Source organism: Gavia stellata, chromosome 1 (assembly GCF_030936135.1).
Source record: "Gavia stellata isolate bGavSte3 chromosome 1, bGavSte3.hap2, whole genome shotgun sequence".
Classification (NCBI taxonomy): Eukaryota; Metazoa; Chordata; class Aves; order Gaviiformes; family Gaviidae; genus Gavia; species Gavia stellata.
The window spans coordinates 1,781,954-1,795,608 of record NC_082594.1 but is presented as its reverse complement, the minus strand read 5'-3'; the positions used below and the strand labels follow the sequence as shown (position 1 = coordinate 1,795,608).

At 51.1% G+C, this 13,655-nt stretch overlaps 1 protein-coding gene across 1 annotated transcript; it reads right to left on the bottom strand.

Annotated features, from left to right (window-relative positions):
- Positions 1-1,614: 1,614 nt before the first annotated feature.
- Positions 1,615-12,534, bottom strand: SPCS2 (signal peptidase complex subunit 2). Its single transcript, XM_059823740.1, has 5 exons — positions 12,496-12,534; positions 5,489-5,572; positions 4,985-5,145; positions 2,574-2,708; positions 1,615-1,866 (listed from the first exon to the last, which is right to left on the bottom strand). Exons 1-5 carry the CDS (start codon positions 12,532-12,534, stop codon positions 1,680-1,682), a joined length of 606 nt encoding a protein of 201 aa, XP_059679723.1. The 3' UTR covers positions 1,615-1,679.
- Positions 12,535-13,655: the final 1,121 nt, after the last annotated feature.

The window sequence follows — 13,655 nt, the reverse complement described above, 5'->3', positions numbered from 1 at the left end:
GCAGGGGCTCCCCTACACCCCCTGGGCGCCCACCCCCAAGGGCTCTGCCCCCCCCCCCAGGGCCCCCATCCCCTTTAGCACCCCCGCTGTCCCCAGCCCCGAATCCTCCTGCCCATGCACCCCCCCCGGCCCCAGTCCCCCCATGCACCCCTCCATTCCCCACCCCCCCCCACTCCCCCCATGCATCCCCACCCGCCCGGATCCCCCCCCCGTGCACCCCCAATGTCCCTGCAACACCCCCCCTGCACCCCCCATAGCCCGAACCCCCCCACCCCTGCATGCACCCACCCCCCCATGAGGGACACCCCCCGTACCCCTCCTGTCCTGTCCCCCCCTACACCCCTTCATGCACCCACCCCCCCATGAGGGACACCCCCTGTACCCCTCCTGTCCTGTCCCCCCCCCGCATGCACCGACCCCCCCCGTGCCCCCCATGCCCGACCCCCCCGTGCATCCCCCTACAACCCCCATGCCCCCCCAGCCTGACTCCCTGCATGCACCGACCCCCCCCCCATGTACCCCCCCTGCACCCCCAGAGCCCCCCTCCCCTTCACGCACCGACCCCCCGTGCCCCCCCCATGCCCGGACCCCCCCCCGTGCACCCCCATAGCCCGACTCCCCGCACCCCCCGACCCCCCCCCCGCACCCCCATAGCCCGACTCCCCGCACCCCCCGACCCCCCCCCCCCCCGCACCCCCTCCCCTACACCCCCACATGCACTGACCCCCCACCCCGACCCCCCCCCCCCCGCTTCGCCCCCCCCCGCATGCACTGACCCCCCCCGGGCCCCGCACCCCCTCTCCACCCGCCGCCGCCGCCGGGGCCGCCCCGCTCCGCCCCCCGCACCGCCCGCCCCTTCCTGGCGGCTCCGGCGCGGGGGGGGCGGGTTAAAGGGACCCCCCCGCGCCGCCCTGAGCCGCGAAACGCCGCAGAGATGCTCGGGAACACGTTTGACGTCTGTCCTTCCCTTTTATTGCAAAAAAACCCCCTAAAATAAAAGGTCTTTTTTAGAAAATGCCGTTTTATAGGAGGGGGGAGTGGGACGAGAGCGGTCGATGGGAAACGGGGGACAAACAGGGACAGCCACAGCTCTTCGCCTGCCTTATTTTCACCGTGCGGATAAGCTTCGTGGCCGAACATACAGAAGTAGCATATTTATCCCCCCCCCAACACATAAAAGGCTTTTATATAAAAGAATCCCCCACCCCCAATTAGATAAATACAAAACCAAACAAGACTTGCTTGCGAGCAGACAGTTGTCTTTCTTACGGAAGGATTTTGTCCTGAATTCCTCACTCAAAATGAAAGGTGACAGGAGTGAAATACAAATGGTAACTCCCCCCCGCCCCGCTACATGGCACGGAGCTGACTGATAAAGCGCTGCCAGGTAAAAGCGGAGGTAGCGTGGGTGACGAGTGTCCCCTCCTGAGGGTCCCCACGGGCAAATCCTCCTCCACGGGCCGCCCCGGAGCTGGCGGAACCAGAAAGGCAGGCACACAGACCAAGGTTTACTGTAGCTTCAAAAAAAAAAAATGTTGGATCTGAGATTAAAAAATCCCACTTATCCAAAAATTCACTAGGATTTCAGGACAAAAACAGAGGCAATGATTCACTTTTTGCTATTTTACTTTATTGGTGTTAATTTAGCACATTCCCAGGAGGCAGGCGGCGTCAGAAAATCATTTTGTTTTCCTCTCCAGGGCCAGGCTATCGTGCAGCTTGGACACCTCCGGCTCGTAGGCCTCCATGACTAACGTCCCGTTGTTATCAAAGAATTTTGCGATGGATTTGGTGAACTCGGCTTCCCTCTGCTGTTTGGTTTTCCCGCTGATGAAAGTCAGCTTCAGGGTGTACTTGTCATCAAACCTGCAGGAAGGGGAGAGAGATTTCAGAGCAGAATTTAAGTCTGGCTCAGCTGAAACACCGACGAAAAGCTGAGTTAAGGGGAAAGCCCCCAGGAGTGGAGGTCCCCACACGGACACTAACAGCTACAAGGTGCAGGTGTTAATTATAAACACAATTAAAGATTTTTATACTCCTTGTGATTAATTTTCCCCCCCCATTTAAAGAGAAGCGAAACGTTAACACTGGCGGCAGATAACCGCGTGGCACCGCTCCCATTTCCAGATGGGGATGTCGATTTTGATGGAGAGAAACAGATTTGTAGGTATAAAAGTAAAGGAAAATATTTTAGGGTGATCTTACGGAGAGATACGGATGGAAATGGTGGACATGAGACCAGCGAGCCAGTCACAGATCACTGTTACTTCCGAGTAACAATATTCTGCGGTGAATATTCATCACGAGTTGCCTGGGAAGCCGCAAAGATCACGGCACAGTAGCCGATCCTTTGCAGAAAGCTCAGGCCCCCGGTGCAGACACACCAATATTGCAGAGACACCAATACTTCCCCCTCCCATTTGGTTTAGGAGTTATCCAAAACGCAGCTTTTCTGCCCCGCTGCGGAGCGTGCAATAGCTACGGGTGCACGCAGCACAGGCAAACCGAAGCCGTGCCGGTACCGCACCGCTGCGTTCCGCTCGCTAAGCCCGGGCTGCTGGAGTCAACGCTACCGTTTGAGACTGGAGGAGAGCTGCCAAACGTCGTCGGGGTCCATCCCCGCGGGGTCTTTTCTGTGAGCTACGAGGAAAATACTCTTTTCTTTGTATGAGGTATAGATAGTCAGGATGCCCATCATCACAAAATACGTGGGGGGAAAAAAAAAGTTAAGGAAACTAAGAAGTTGCAATTAGAAGTAGAAACTAGGCAGAGAAATTGCTTGGATCCCCTCGGACACCGTCATCCAACCACCTCTCGTGACATTATCATTCCAAACAGGATGCTTGGCTGACGTCTCGTTAGCGTGAGAAATTAAATAATTATTGGGACACTTTCTTAAATCTTTGCCGTTGCACAAGAGCATTAATCAATGCCTAGAAGCAGTGGGGGAAAGCAACAACTCCCTACACGCTTTTCTGAAAGGGATTTCTCCGGCCACACAAAATGCTTTGTTCGTGAAAGCATGAAGTAAAGCGGAAATCACAACAACGAAATACTGTTTTCAATTACTTCGCTAATTTTTTTGGAGCAACATCTGTTGGGAGACAGCGGGAAAGCGTGAGACCAAACGAGCCACAGAATTAATCTCTGTGCGTTCCTCCTCAGCACGGATCAAGCAATTTATCTTTCTCATTTTTGGAATTAAATAATTTTCAGCGCTACAGGATTAATTATCTCAAGGTTCATGCTAAAAGCCAACTAGAACTGTTAGCCTGGAACAACGAAATGACTTGCCCATGATCACAGAATCTTGAAGGTTGGAAAAGACCTGTAAGATCATCAAGTCCAACCACCAACCCAACCCCACCATGCCCACTAAACCACGTCCCACAGTGCCATGTCCACACGTTCCTTGAACACCTCCAGTGACAGTGACTCCACCACCTCCCTGGGCAGCCTCTGCCAGTGCTTCACCACTCTCTCAGGAAAGACATTTTTCCTAATATCCAGCCTGAACCTCCCCTGGTGCAACTTGAGGCCATTTCCTCTTGTCCTGTCATTGTCACTTGGGAGAAGAGACCAACACCCACCTCCCCACAACCCCCTTTCAGGCAGTTGTAGAGAGCGATGAGGTCTCCCCTCAGCCTCCTCTTCTCCAGACTGAACAACCCCAGCTCCCTCAGCCGCTCCTCATCAGACTTGTGCTCCAGACCCCTCACCAGCTCCGTCGCCCTTCTCTGGACACGCTCCAGCACCTCAATGTCCTTCTTGTAGTGAGAGGCCCAAAACTGAACACAGCATTTGAGGTGCGGCCTCACCAGCGCCGAGTACAGGGGCACGATCCCCTCCCTACTCCCGCTGGCCACACTGTTTCTGATACAAGCCAGGATGGCGTTGGCCTTCTTGGCCACCTGGGCACACTGCTGGCTCATCTTCAGCCGGCTGTCAACCATCACCCCCAGGTCCTTTTCCACCGGGCAGCTTTCCAGCCACTCGTCCCCAAGCCTGTAGCGTTGCGTGGGGTTGTTGTGACCCAAGTGCAGGACCCGGCACTTGGCCTTGTTGAACCTCATCCAACTGGCCTCGGCACAGATCACGCAGCCGTTAGCGGTACAGTGACTCCCAGGCCGGCAAGAAGTTTCCAGGCTACCAGTTCATGCTGGTACCATCAAAACCGCCCTTGAAAGCGTCTCTCAGCTGTCACGTACATTTTGGATGTAAAACCTCTGCAGGCATCTTATCTTGCTAGAGGAGCTGCGGGGAAATCAGCGCCACGCTGACCCTCTGGGCCCAAACATAAAAAACCCCAACCCAGCTGGGCTGTAACACCGGAAATTTTACCGTTGACTTCTAAACAGAGTTGACTTCTAAACATTTAAACCCCGATTTGCAGCATCTGCTCTTCTTTGGAGGTGGAGGTGGAGGTGCTGGCAAGAATTACCTCTGTTTTACTCTGCGCTCTTGGTACCTGATCTGTCATATTAGGAAAGAGCAGCCGTCTCTCTAACCAGCCTATAGGTAGAATTAAAAAAATAATAACCACCAAAACACAAAACAAACCCCCAAAACTTTCAAGGGCTGATCTTCGGTTTGAGATTAACACAAAGTGGAGGAATCTCTACACAGTCGGTGTCTGAGATCTGGGAAATCACCTCACACACAGTCGGGAGCGTGGAGAGCAGCAGATCAGCTGCCCAGGCAGCCGCTGACTCCTCCGACGTGAGCCGAGCTGCTGTCCAGGCTTCCACACTGCTGCAGGGGAAGGCTGGACACCCAGATCACCCAAATTTAGGTGCATTACAGCCAGACAAGGCAGGAATTTTACCATCACATGAAGACTATTTGATCATCAGCTGATCTCCACATCACGGGCAGTAAAATTCCCACAGGCCTGAAAATGGGAATACAGAGAAGGGTTTTGTTGTGCTTCACGGGGAAAATAAACCCCTTTTGGTATAAACGAGACAACATCTGTAAAGGATATGATACAACACAAAAGGCAAGAACAGGTTTGGATTCAGGAAAGGGGTGCAGGTAATCCCAAATCAAAGCTACAATCGCGAAGAGACAAGAGATTGTGCAGATGATGAGTCGGCCGTCGATCAACCGGAAATTTTCGACGTACTTGTACTTCTCCAGGAGAACCTGTGGGAGAAACAGGCAGCTGAGTTTATTTTGTGCTTTTCATACATTTGACAAACTGCTTCTGGAAAGGATTTAGATAAAACAATCTTGAATACATGGGCAAACTGAGCAGAAACTTTATACAGAATTAATGTCTGCATCAGACATCGTAATAACTGCTGATACTCTAAGCACAAACACTGCTTTAGCCACGGGAATCCCAAGAGATGCTACAGAACCGGCACGGCTACAGGCACTTCACAATGAAACCAAACAAGTTTACAGGGTTTTTAAACTAAATGTAGAAACCTAAGAAAATAAGAGTGTTTCCCAAGAGGGAGAAATCTGCAGTCACAGAACATACCTTTTTGGCAGAATCATCCAGAGAATTTTTCACAGCTGAACCGTCCCATTTGTCAATTTTTACCGGCTTGTCGTCGATCTTCCACTGCAATGGAAACCAAACGCAGTTAAGAGAATTTGGCACGGGTTAGCCTTTCGTTTTAATATGCTTGTTCCTGTCGTGAGCACAAGGATGGGCGGCAACCCAGAAAATACCTACCTGTTTGGGAAAACCTGACCAGAGATGGACGGAATCTGGGGCCTGTTACACAGCTGTATGGCACCAAAAGTCACCTCAGCACCAACGTACCCATCACCCTTGCAGATTTAAGCTTATCCGTCTTGTCATGGGTACTGAAAATATTTGGTGAAGTGACTTTTTACATCAGTTTTATCCTAATTTCGATTCTGCTTTTGCTGCTCCTGCTGCCATGTGCCGAAAGCGTCAGTTATGACTGAATTCTTGCCTTTGAAGGTATTCACGCTTTTCAGCCAAGCTGTTACAAACGCACTATTTGGGGGTTGATGAGAGGAGGAGAATTTCAAGGCACTCTTAACAATTCAGGTGCAAGGGGAGAATATAAAGGCATGAACAAGAAATGAAGTCAGACCATCCTCCAGAAGGAAAGCAAGAGACTCCGTCTCTCTTCTATATTCAGATTTTCCTCATAATCTGTTCCTTCATCAACAGCGAATCTCAGCTACAACAGCTCAGCTTATCAAAGGGGTTAATTTTCCTCTGAACGATGATATTTTTTGGTGACACTATTCCTTTTAGCCACAGTCGGACACATGAGCTTGAGCCCTGTGCATTTAAGTCATTTCAAACACTTGAGTGACTTGAGCTCAAATTTTATCTGCCATTAGCAGTAATTCTCAACTTCACTCGTGTTATTTCCTGCTCCCGAAGCTCACAAGTTGGATTTATTAACTACCTGTCAGAAGAGCTCATTTCCCTTCTGCAGCAGGAATGAAACCATTCTAAAGTAAGATGTAAAACCTGATCTACTTCCCCTACACTCGCACAGGGAAAAGCCTGGTTCTCCTTCAGGCTCTCAGGTATGAATTATTAGGTGCACAGTAAATGTCACCGTGTGTGCACATGCAATAGCTGGTTTACGAGGGACAAAACCAGCCAGAAGCATTGAAAAGTCACGGACAACTGGGAAAGAACTCTCACACCAGTGTAAGCTACAAAATGTTTTAGGCAGCTACTTTTTTGTAGCCCCCTTTTTTTTCCTAGGGTTAATTAGCACACATGACAATTGAAAGCCAAACCCTTTCCCATGAAGAATACGGAAGAATTCTTTCAACTATTTATTTTTCCTTATAAAAGCATCTACAACAGTTTTATTTCTTGCCCTTTGGAATTCCCAGAGATTAAAGTATCAAGAGCTAGACTAGGGAAAGGAAAAAAAAATGCCTTTTTTCTTTCCTAATTAGTGAATTGGAAGTCAGAAGTCTCAAAGTAATAACACCAACACCCAGTCCCTCTTTCCTTATCCCACAGATATATCAAAAAAGCTTTGAAGAAACGCATTCAGACTTGACCTCACCGCTCCCAGGTGCAGCCTCTATTTCTCACGAGGGAGCGGAAGGAAAGCCAACAAGCCTGCCGACGTGGAAACGTACTCCACTTAGCAAAACCCTAAAACAGAGTACTTTCCTGCAACAGCAGGATTATTCTTGTAGGGTGCTGAAAAGTCCTCTTATTTTAAAGACAAAAATATTGACTAGTGAGACACGTGCAAGACGCAGCACAGCTGGATTCGCTACTGGATAAGTCACTAACCGAACCCTGAACTCGGCTGTGACTGTGGGGAAACATTCTGTCCTTTATTGTACTCGTACAGCTCAAGTGAAGGTAAGCCTCACCCAGGAGGGACGGCGTCATTCAGCCTGCGGAGTTTATTTTTGTTGTTGATAAAACTCCCTGAAAAGGCTCAGTCTTTATAGCTGGTCTACCCTTCCCCCTGCTGCTTTCGACAAATAATGAAGAACAAAATGAATGAGAAGTTTTTAAACACCACAAGGAACCTCAGCAGGCCATTTGATACCTTCCTTCAGACCAGACCTGCCTTTAAGTACAGTTGTGATTTTTCTTCCCCCCAAAGGCCACCAAATCATTTTGAAGAAGTAAAAAATACATCTGAGTAAATATTTTGAATAAGTTTTCCACACTTCTAGGGCTAAAACAAGACAATCCTTAGTATAAAACACAACAGCATTCTCCAGCCTGCTCTCTTGTGAGACAAAGCATCCAGAGACACTTGAGAAGATAACACTCAAGTGATTTTTTTTTGATATGTTTTACGATTAAATATTTAATATTGGAGTCTCTGCTTTTGGCAACAGCACGGTTTATTGGGTATTAAAGCACAGTGCATCTATCCTATCATCAACACTCAAGTTTTTAATCAATCTTATTATGACTGTTTTTTCTTCCTAAAGCTCATGAGGATGCAATCAAGCTATGCTAAAATTTCTTCTCTTCTCCCAGATAAAACCAACAGCTTTCTAGATATAGCTGAAGATAGAATAGCTGGAAAACACCAATGAGAAAAGCTCAGAAATCAAGAAATAAATGAAAATAAAAAAACCCTCAAGATTTTAAAGCTATTTTATAGGCACCCTGGAAACCAGCCCTGGAGGCACAGGACTGATAACACTTCATCCGCAGAAGGGATTTGCACAGAGGGGAATATCTGTATGTCAAACAAGTTGAGGCACTGCCGTAACGACGTACATCCAGGAAGCCCGTGACAGAGCGAGAACCAGGTTCTTGCTTCTTGTGCTCTGCCCCGAACCACCTGACACTGGAATTGCCAGAGAACATCAGTGATCTTTAACTGATACCAATCTCTAACAGAGAACCAGCACTTTCAGGGGTAGATGTAAAGCCCACGTGACATATTTTTTGAAGAAAAGCTGTTACTGGGGAAAAAAAATCTCATCTTAAGACAGTCTAAAGCAACAAGCTGAACCAGCAGTTCTTCAGTTCAGGCTTCCTTGTGACTGAGGCTGCTCTGCTTCAGGACAGTAACAGCTTGATAATCCCAGGGTGGTTCATGTCAGGAGGGACCTTGTAACAGGGACACACCTGCGATTTGGGATTTCAGCCAGGGAGAAGCTTTAGCCCTCCCTTTACCTTGGTCTTGACGTTCCCGCGAGGTTACTTCTCCTAACACAGTACAGCACCACAGTGCTGCTGCTGCTTCTCTTAATTCTTCCAGGCTGATCTGCAGGACCAAAGAGCTAGGGAGAGGCTAGGATGCTGCACTGGCACCCGGAGCGCCAGGGCTGTGGAAGAGGGAGCAGAAAGAGGTGCTCAAAGGAAACGTCAACATCCACGCTACCTCTGCGTCCAGATGTGCACAGAAATGTATGCACATCTGTACACTGATGTCTACATACCAGTGCAACCCTGGGCAAAACGTCTGCCTGATGGCCATCCCCACGTTCAGCCTGGAATAGAGCCAGAGATTTGGCCCCTACCACCAAGTGCTCACCCTCAAACAGGGGGGGAAAGCCTCCACCCACCCCCCCTCGGGTCTGCAGAACAGCCCTGCCTTGCCTGCACACGTGGGCAGGGAATGGGAAGCTGCACCGATGTCCTGTGGAGCCTGGCAGATGCAAACACGTCTGCTCCTCCAGCTAGTGGATGGTATTTTTCAAACAGTTACTCATTTTGAGCACTTCAGATGTGAGTTCCAAAGGCTTCAAAAGAAAAACTCAGATTTGGTTCCAGCCCGATAGAGAAAAAAACCAAAACAACAACCAGTTTAAAACAGTTTTTCAGTTTGGGTGTGATTTGGCTCCTTCGTTTTAAAAACCAAGTGAAAGGTTATAGTGTCAGAAGTTTTACTTGTCCTGAACACATCCTAACTATCAATGAGAAGCAAATACAGTGTTCTACAACCAGGCACACCTAGGAAGCGGATTTGGTACCTGAAAGCGTACCTGTGTAAGAACAAGGCTTCAGAGCGAAGGCTGAAATACAGCCAGCGGTTACCTTACTTAAAAACAAAGAATAAAATCAGAAATGCAATTTCAGAAAGCCGCAAAACCAATCTGACACTAGAAGCACACAAAGGCCCCAGCTGTTCATGCTCAAGTAAAGATGCTGCCCGCAGCTGGATCGCAGCAGGAGAGCATTCTGCTGTTAGCTCCAAAAAAAGGGACAGCAAAACAAATGCTTGCTCTCACAGCAGACACCGCAGGACCTGAGTGCTCACAATGCTCGTTTGTCAAGCTATCACCTACCTTCATTTAAATCCCTTCATAAAACTCCCTCATAAGCAGGAGGCACAGAAAAATCCTACGGGAGAAATTTCAAGATGTTCACATCTCAGAAGACAGACGCGGCACAAACTTAACTTTTTCTTCCCCCTGCCTTATTCCGCTACTGTCAGCCTCATTTACATCACATCCAATTTTAGCCTGCAACATCTTCTGGGTAGCTAGCTTGTCTCTTCGAATATTGCTCTGAAGTTTATGGTGCACTTTGGGTGTTACACACATAAACAATCACGTCATACAGTAAAAAAGATTTGTTGCTACTACAAGAGGAGCACCAGCATAGACTATATAAACTCTTCAAGGGAAATAACATTTTTGCATCTAACCTGTGTTTTCTATTGCAAGGATGAAAAGAATGTAACCGCCCCTTCCTAAACCCTAAGATCAGAAACTCTTCAAACCAGGACCCGCAACGCTGCAGCCGAGGGAGGTTGGAAGACCCTCAACAGATGATGCAGATGGACTCCCTCAAGCACACAGCCGACGCTGCAGCTGATCGCCTTTTCCTGTAGGTTGGGCTGCAGCCAACAGAGCAGCGAGTCCCAAACCACAGGTCCCCACCCCTCAACATAAATTCTAAAATAACGGTGACATTGCACACCACGAGCCAGGCAGAAGCAGGATTTGCAAGTGGCAGAGTCCAGGGACACCTCACTGCACATCAGTTCCCTCCTCTTCTTCTTGAAGGAACAGTTGTAGCAAACTCCGGCGAGTCAGCCCGGCCGTTCTCAGCTCTGACTAGCTCAGCCTCTGCCTTGGAGGAAGGAATTCTGGACCTCACTCTGCCCAAAATACCAGTGCTGCCTGACCGTACTCATGGTCAACATCCCCCAGTACCAGAGAGCTCCTTCTGGGGCACAGGAGCGGAAGGCAGTCGCAGCAGTTGGTATTCAGGAAGTGGTTTTAGTCCTGGAGCTTGCAAAACCTACGAAGGTTTTGCTCTAGTAGGGGCAGAGCGTGGTTAATAACTGAGTGTTGTGATAAATGGGTGAAATCTCAAGGTGTTTGAGAGGACTGTAGCCACTGCTGCACACCACTTTGAAGTCAGTGAGCGTGCACTCTTAGGTGGTCCTGGATAAGCAGGGAGAGGTCAGAAGGAGCTACCTGATTATCACAAACACTGGAAGAATGTGAGAAGGACAAAAAAATGGGATAGTTAACACGCAAATCTCCCTAAACTCACCCTGATTCAGCTTACTAGCAAAGTATGAAAAGATACACTAAACAAGCAACCCATCCCAAGACTTTAAAGTCTCGCTGATAACCCGTGATTTCTCTGTTCGAGAAAAGCTCGAGCAAATTAGGGACCTAAGGCCACATTCTCCAGATAATACCTCAGCAATATATAGACTGGTTCACAGAAATGACCAGATTTCATTTAAGTCATCCAGGGGGAGGAAATGAAGGCAGACAGGGTGGGGACAGAGGGAAAAGAAGATAGAACATTATCAAGTGTGTGTATGTACTTCAGACAGAAGCCCTGCTGAAATTATTCAATGGTTTCTCACTAAAGGATTCGGCTCCTACACTAACAGCGTTATTTCCCTTACCAATGACTGCTTTTCCTTCTGAAATAACGATACCTCAGCATTCACAGAACATGTCAGGAAGAGCAGGAATGCCGCGAGAGCATGACACTTTCCAGAGTTTTTGAAGTTTAACCACAAAGCACTGTCATTTCAAAACCAAAAGCTGAGCCCATTTGCAGAAGATATCCAAAAAAAATTTCATCACCACACCTTCCCCTGAAAGCATTTGCTCGACAACTTGATCTACTGTTCTGAAGAAATGCCATCAAATCTTAGCAATAGGATAGCTTCATCTCAGATGCAAGAAAACTATACTCTTTAGAAATTATGACTATACATGTATCAATGAAAATCAAAGTGTTTTCAATCGCAGTCATCCGTATTTTGAAGTTCAACGAAAGATGCCAAATACACCACTCTGAATACACCCTTTTGCAACCAGAGATACAGACACAACCGTTTCCATCTTCTCGTGGAAAAAAAATGCCTCCGGGTCTTTAGTTTCAGCTACCAGACTGCCAAATACCGTGAAGAGCTGTGACACAAACACCTGACCGCTTAGAACTGAACGGAGATCAAAGCCACTCTACAAACAAGTTCCTTTGAACTACTGAGACGAGACTGGGCTTAGGAGCAGACTTTTACAGCACGCTCTGCTCCACCTGACATCTCTGCCATGCCCAGCGTTACTTTCCTGGCAGAAGACCCACCGGGAGGAGAGCAGCTGTACCGCTAGCCGGGCTTTTCTCAGGACGGCTGGGCTAAAACCAGCCACGCTGGCAGAAAAAAAAAAAACAACAGAAGCGGTCTCGCAGGCGGCTGCTGCTGCTGCTTTCGCGGCCGGACGGGCTCGCCCGGTGCCGCGGCACGGCCCGCCCGCGGGACGCTTCCTCCCTCCCCGCTCCCCCCCCGGGGCCTCTCCTGCCATTAACCGCCCGGTTCCTACAAGGAGGCAGCAGCGGGTGGCCGCGACGGGGCGCGCTGCTGCCGGGCGGAGGAGCTCCCCGCAGCCCCACGGCTGAGGCGGGGGCTGCCCCTCAGCAAGGCGGGGGGGGGACACACACACACGCATTGAGGCCCGAGCTCGGGGTGGCTGCGGCTCGGCCCAGCGGCTCTAGGGACTCCGCTGAGACGGGGGGCGGCGCCGCCGGGATGGGGCAGCCCCGGAGGGCCGGGCCCCGGGCGGCCCGCGGCACCGTACCTTGTCGAGCAGCCCGTTCCTGCCGCCTTTGGCCGCCATCTTCTCACCGCCCTCCGCCCCCGCCCTCGCCGCGCGACCTGTTCGCTCCTGATTGGCCGCGCGCGGGGGCCGACGGGAGCGGGCGGGCGGAAAAGCCGCCCCTCCTTCGCCGCGTTGCACGCTGGGAAGTGTAGTCCGTCCAGCCCGCGTTCCCCGTCGCTATGGCGACGGGGCGGTGCGGAAGGGAGGCGGCGGTGGCGGCGGCCGCGGTGCGGGGCCCGCTCGGGGAGCGGGGACGGGCGAGAGGCTGGGGCGGCCCCCGGCCCGCGGGGTGAGGGGCGAGCACTGCGGCCCGGCCGGGCTGCCTGGGTCTGGGGCCCGGGGAGGGTGAGGGGGAGACGCGTGCGGGGCCCCTCTGGGCCGTGGAGGACGGTGAAATCTGTGGCCGTCGGGGGGGTGTGGGGGGGCGGCTGTGAGGGGATGAGGGGGGAGAGGGGGTGTGTGTGAGGAGTGGGGGTGTCTGTGGTGTCGTGGGTGGGTGTGCGGGGCTGTATGTGTGTGCGAGTGGGGCGTGGGAGTGTGCCCACGGGTGTCTGCGTGGGGTCTGTGTGAGGGGTGGGGTGTTTGTGGGGGGGTACATGGGTGTGGGGGTCTGCCAGTGTGGGGAGTGGGTGTGGTGGCGTGGGTGAGGGTGTTTGTGGATGTTCATGTGGGGGTATGTGGTTGTGGGTGTCCTCCAGCGTGGGGAGGGTGCGCGTGGGTGTACGCGGGGCGAGCGAGGGCGTGCGTGGGTGTCTGTGGGCTGCGCATCGTTGTGGGTGTCTGATAGGACATGGAGGTGCTGGAGTGTGTCCAGAGAAGGGCGACGGAGCTGGTGAGGGGTCTGGAGCACAAGTCTGATGAGGAGCGGCTGAGGGAGCTGGGGGTGTTCAGTCTGGAGAAGAGGAGGCTGAGGGGAGACCTCATCGCTCTCTACAACTGCCTGAAAGGGGGTTGTGGTGAGGTGGGTGTTGGTCTCTTCTCCCAAGTGACAAGCGACAGGACAAGAGGAAATGGCCTCAAGTTGCATCAGGGGGGGTTCAGGCTGGATATTAGGAAAAATGTCTTTCCTGAGAGAGTGGTGAAGCACTGGAAGAGGCTGCCCAGGGAGGTGGTGGAGTCCCCATCCCTGGAGGTGTCCA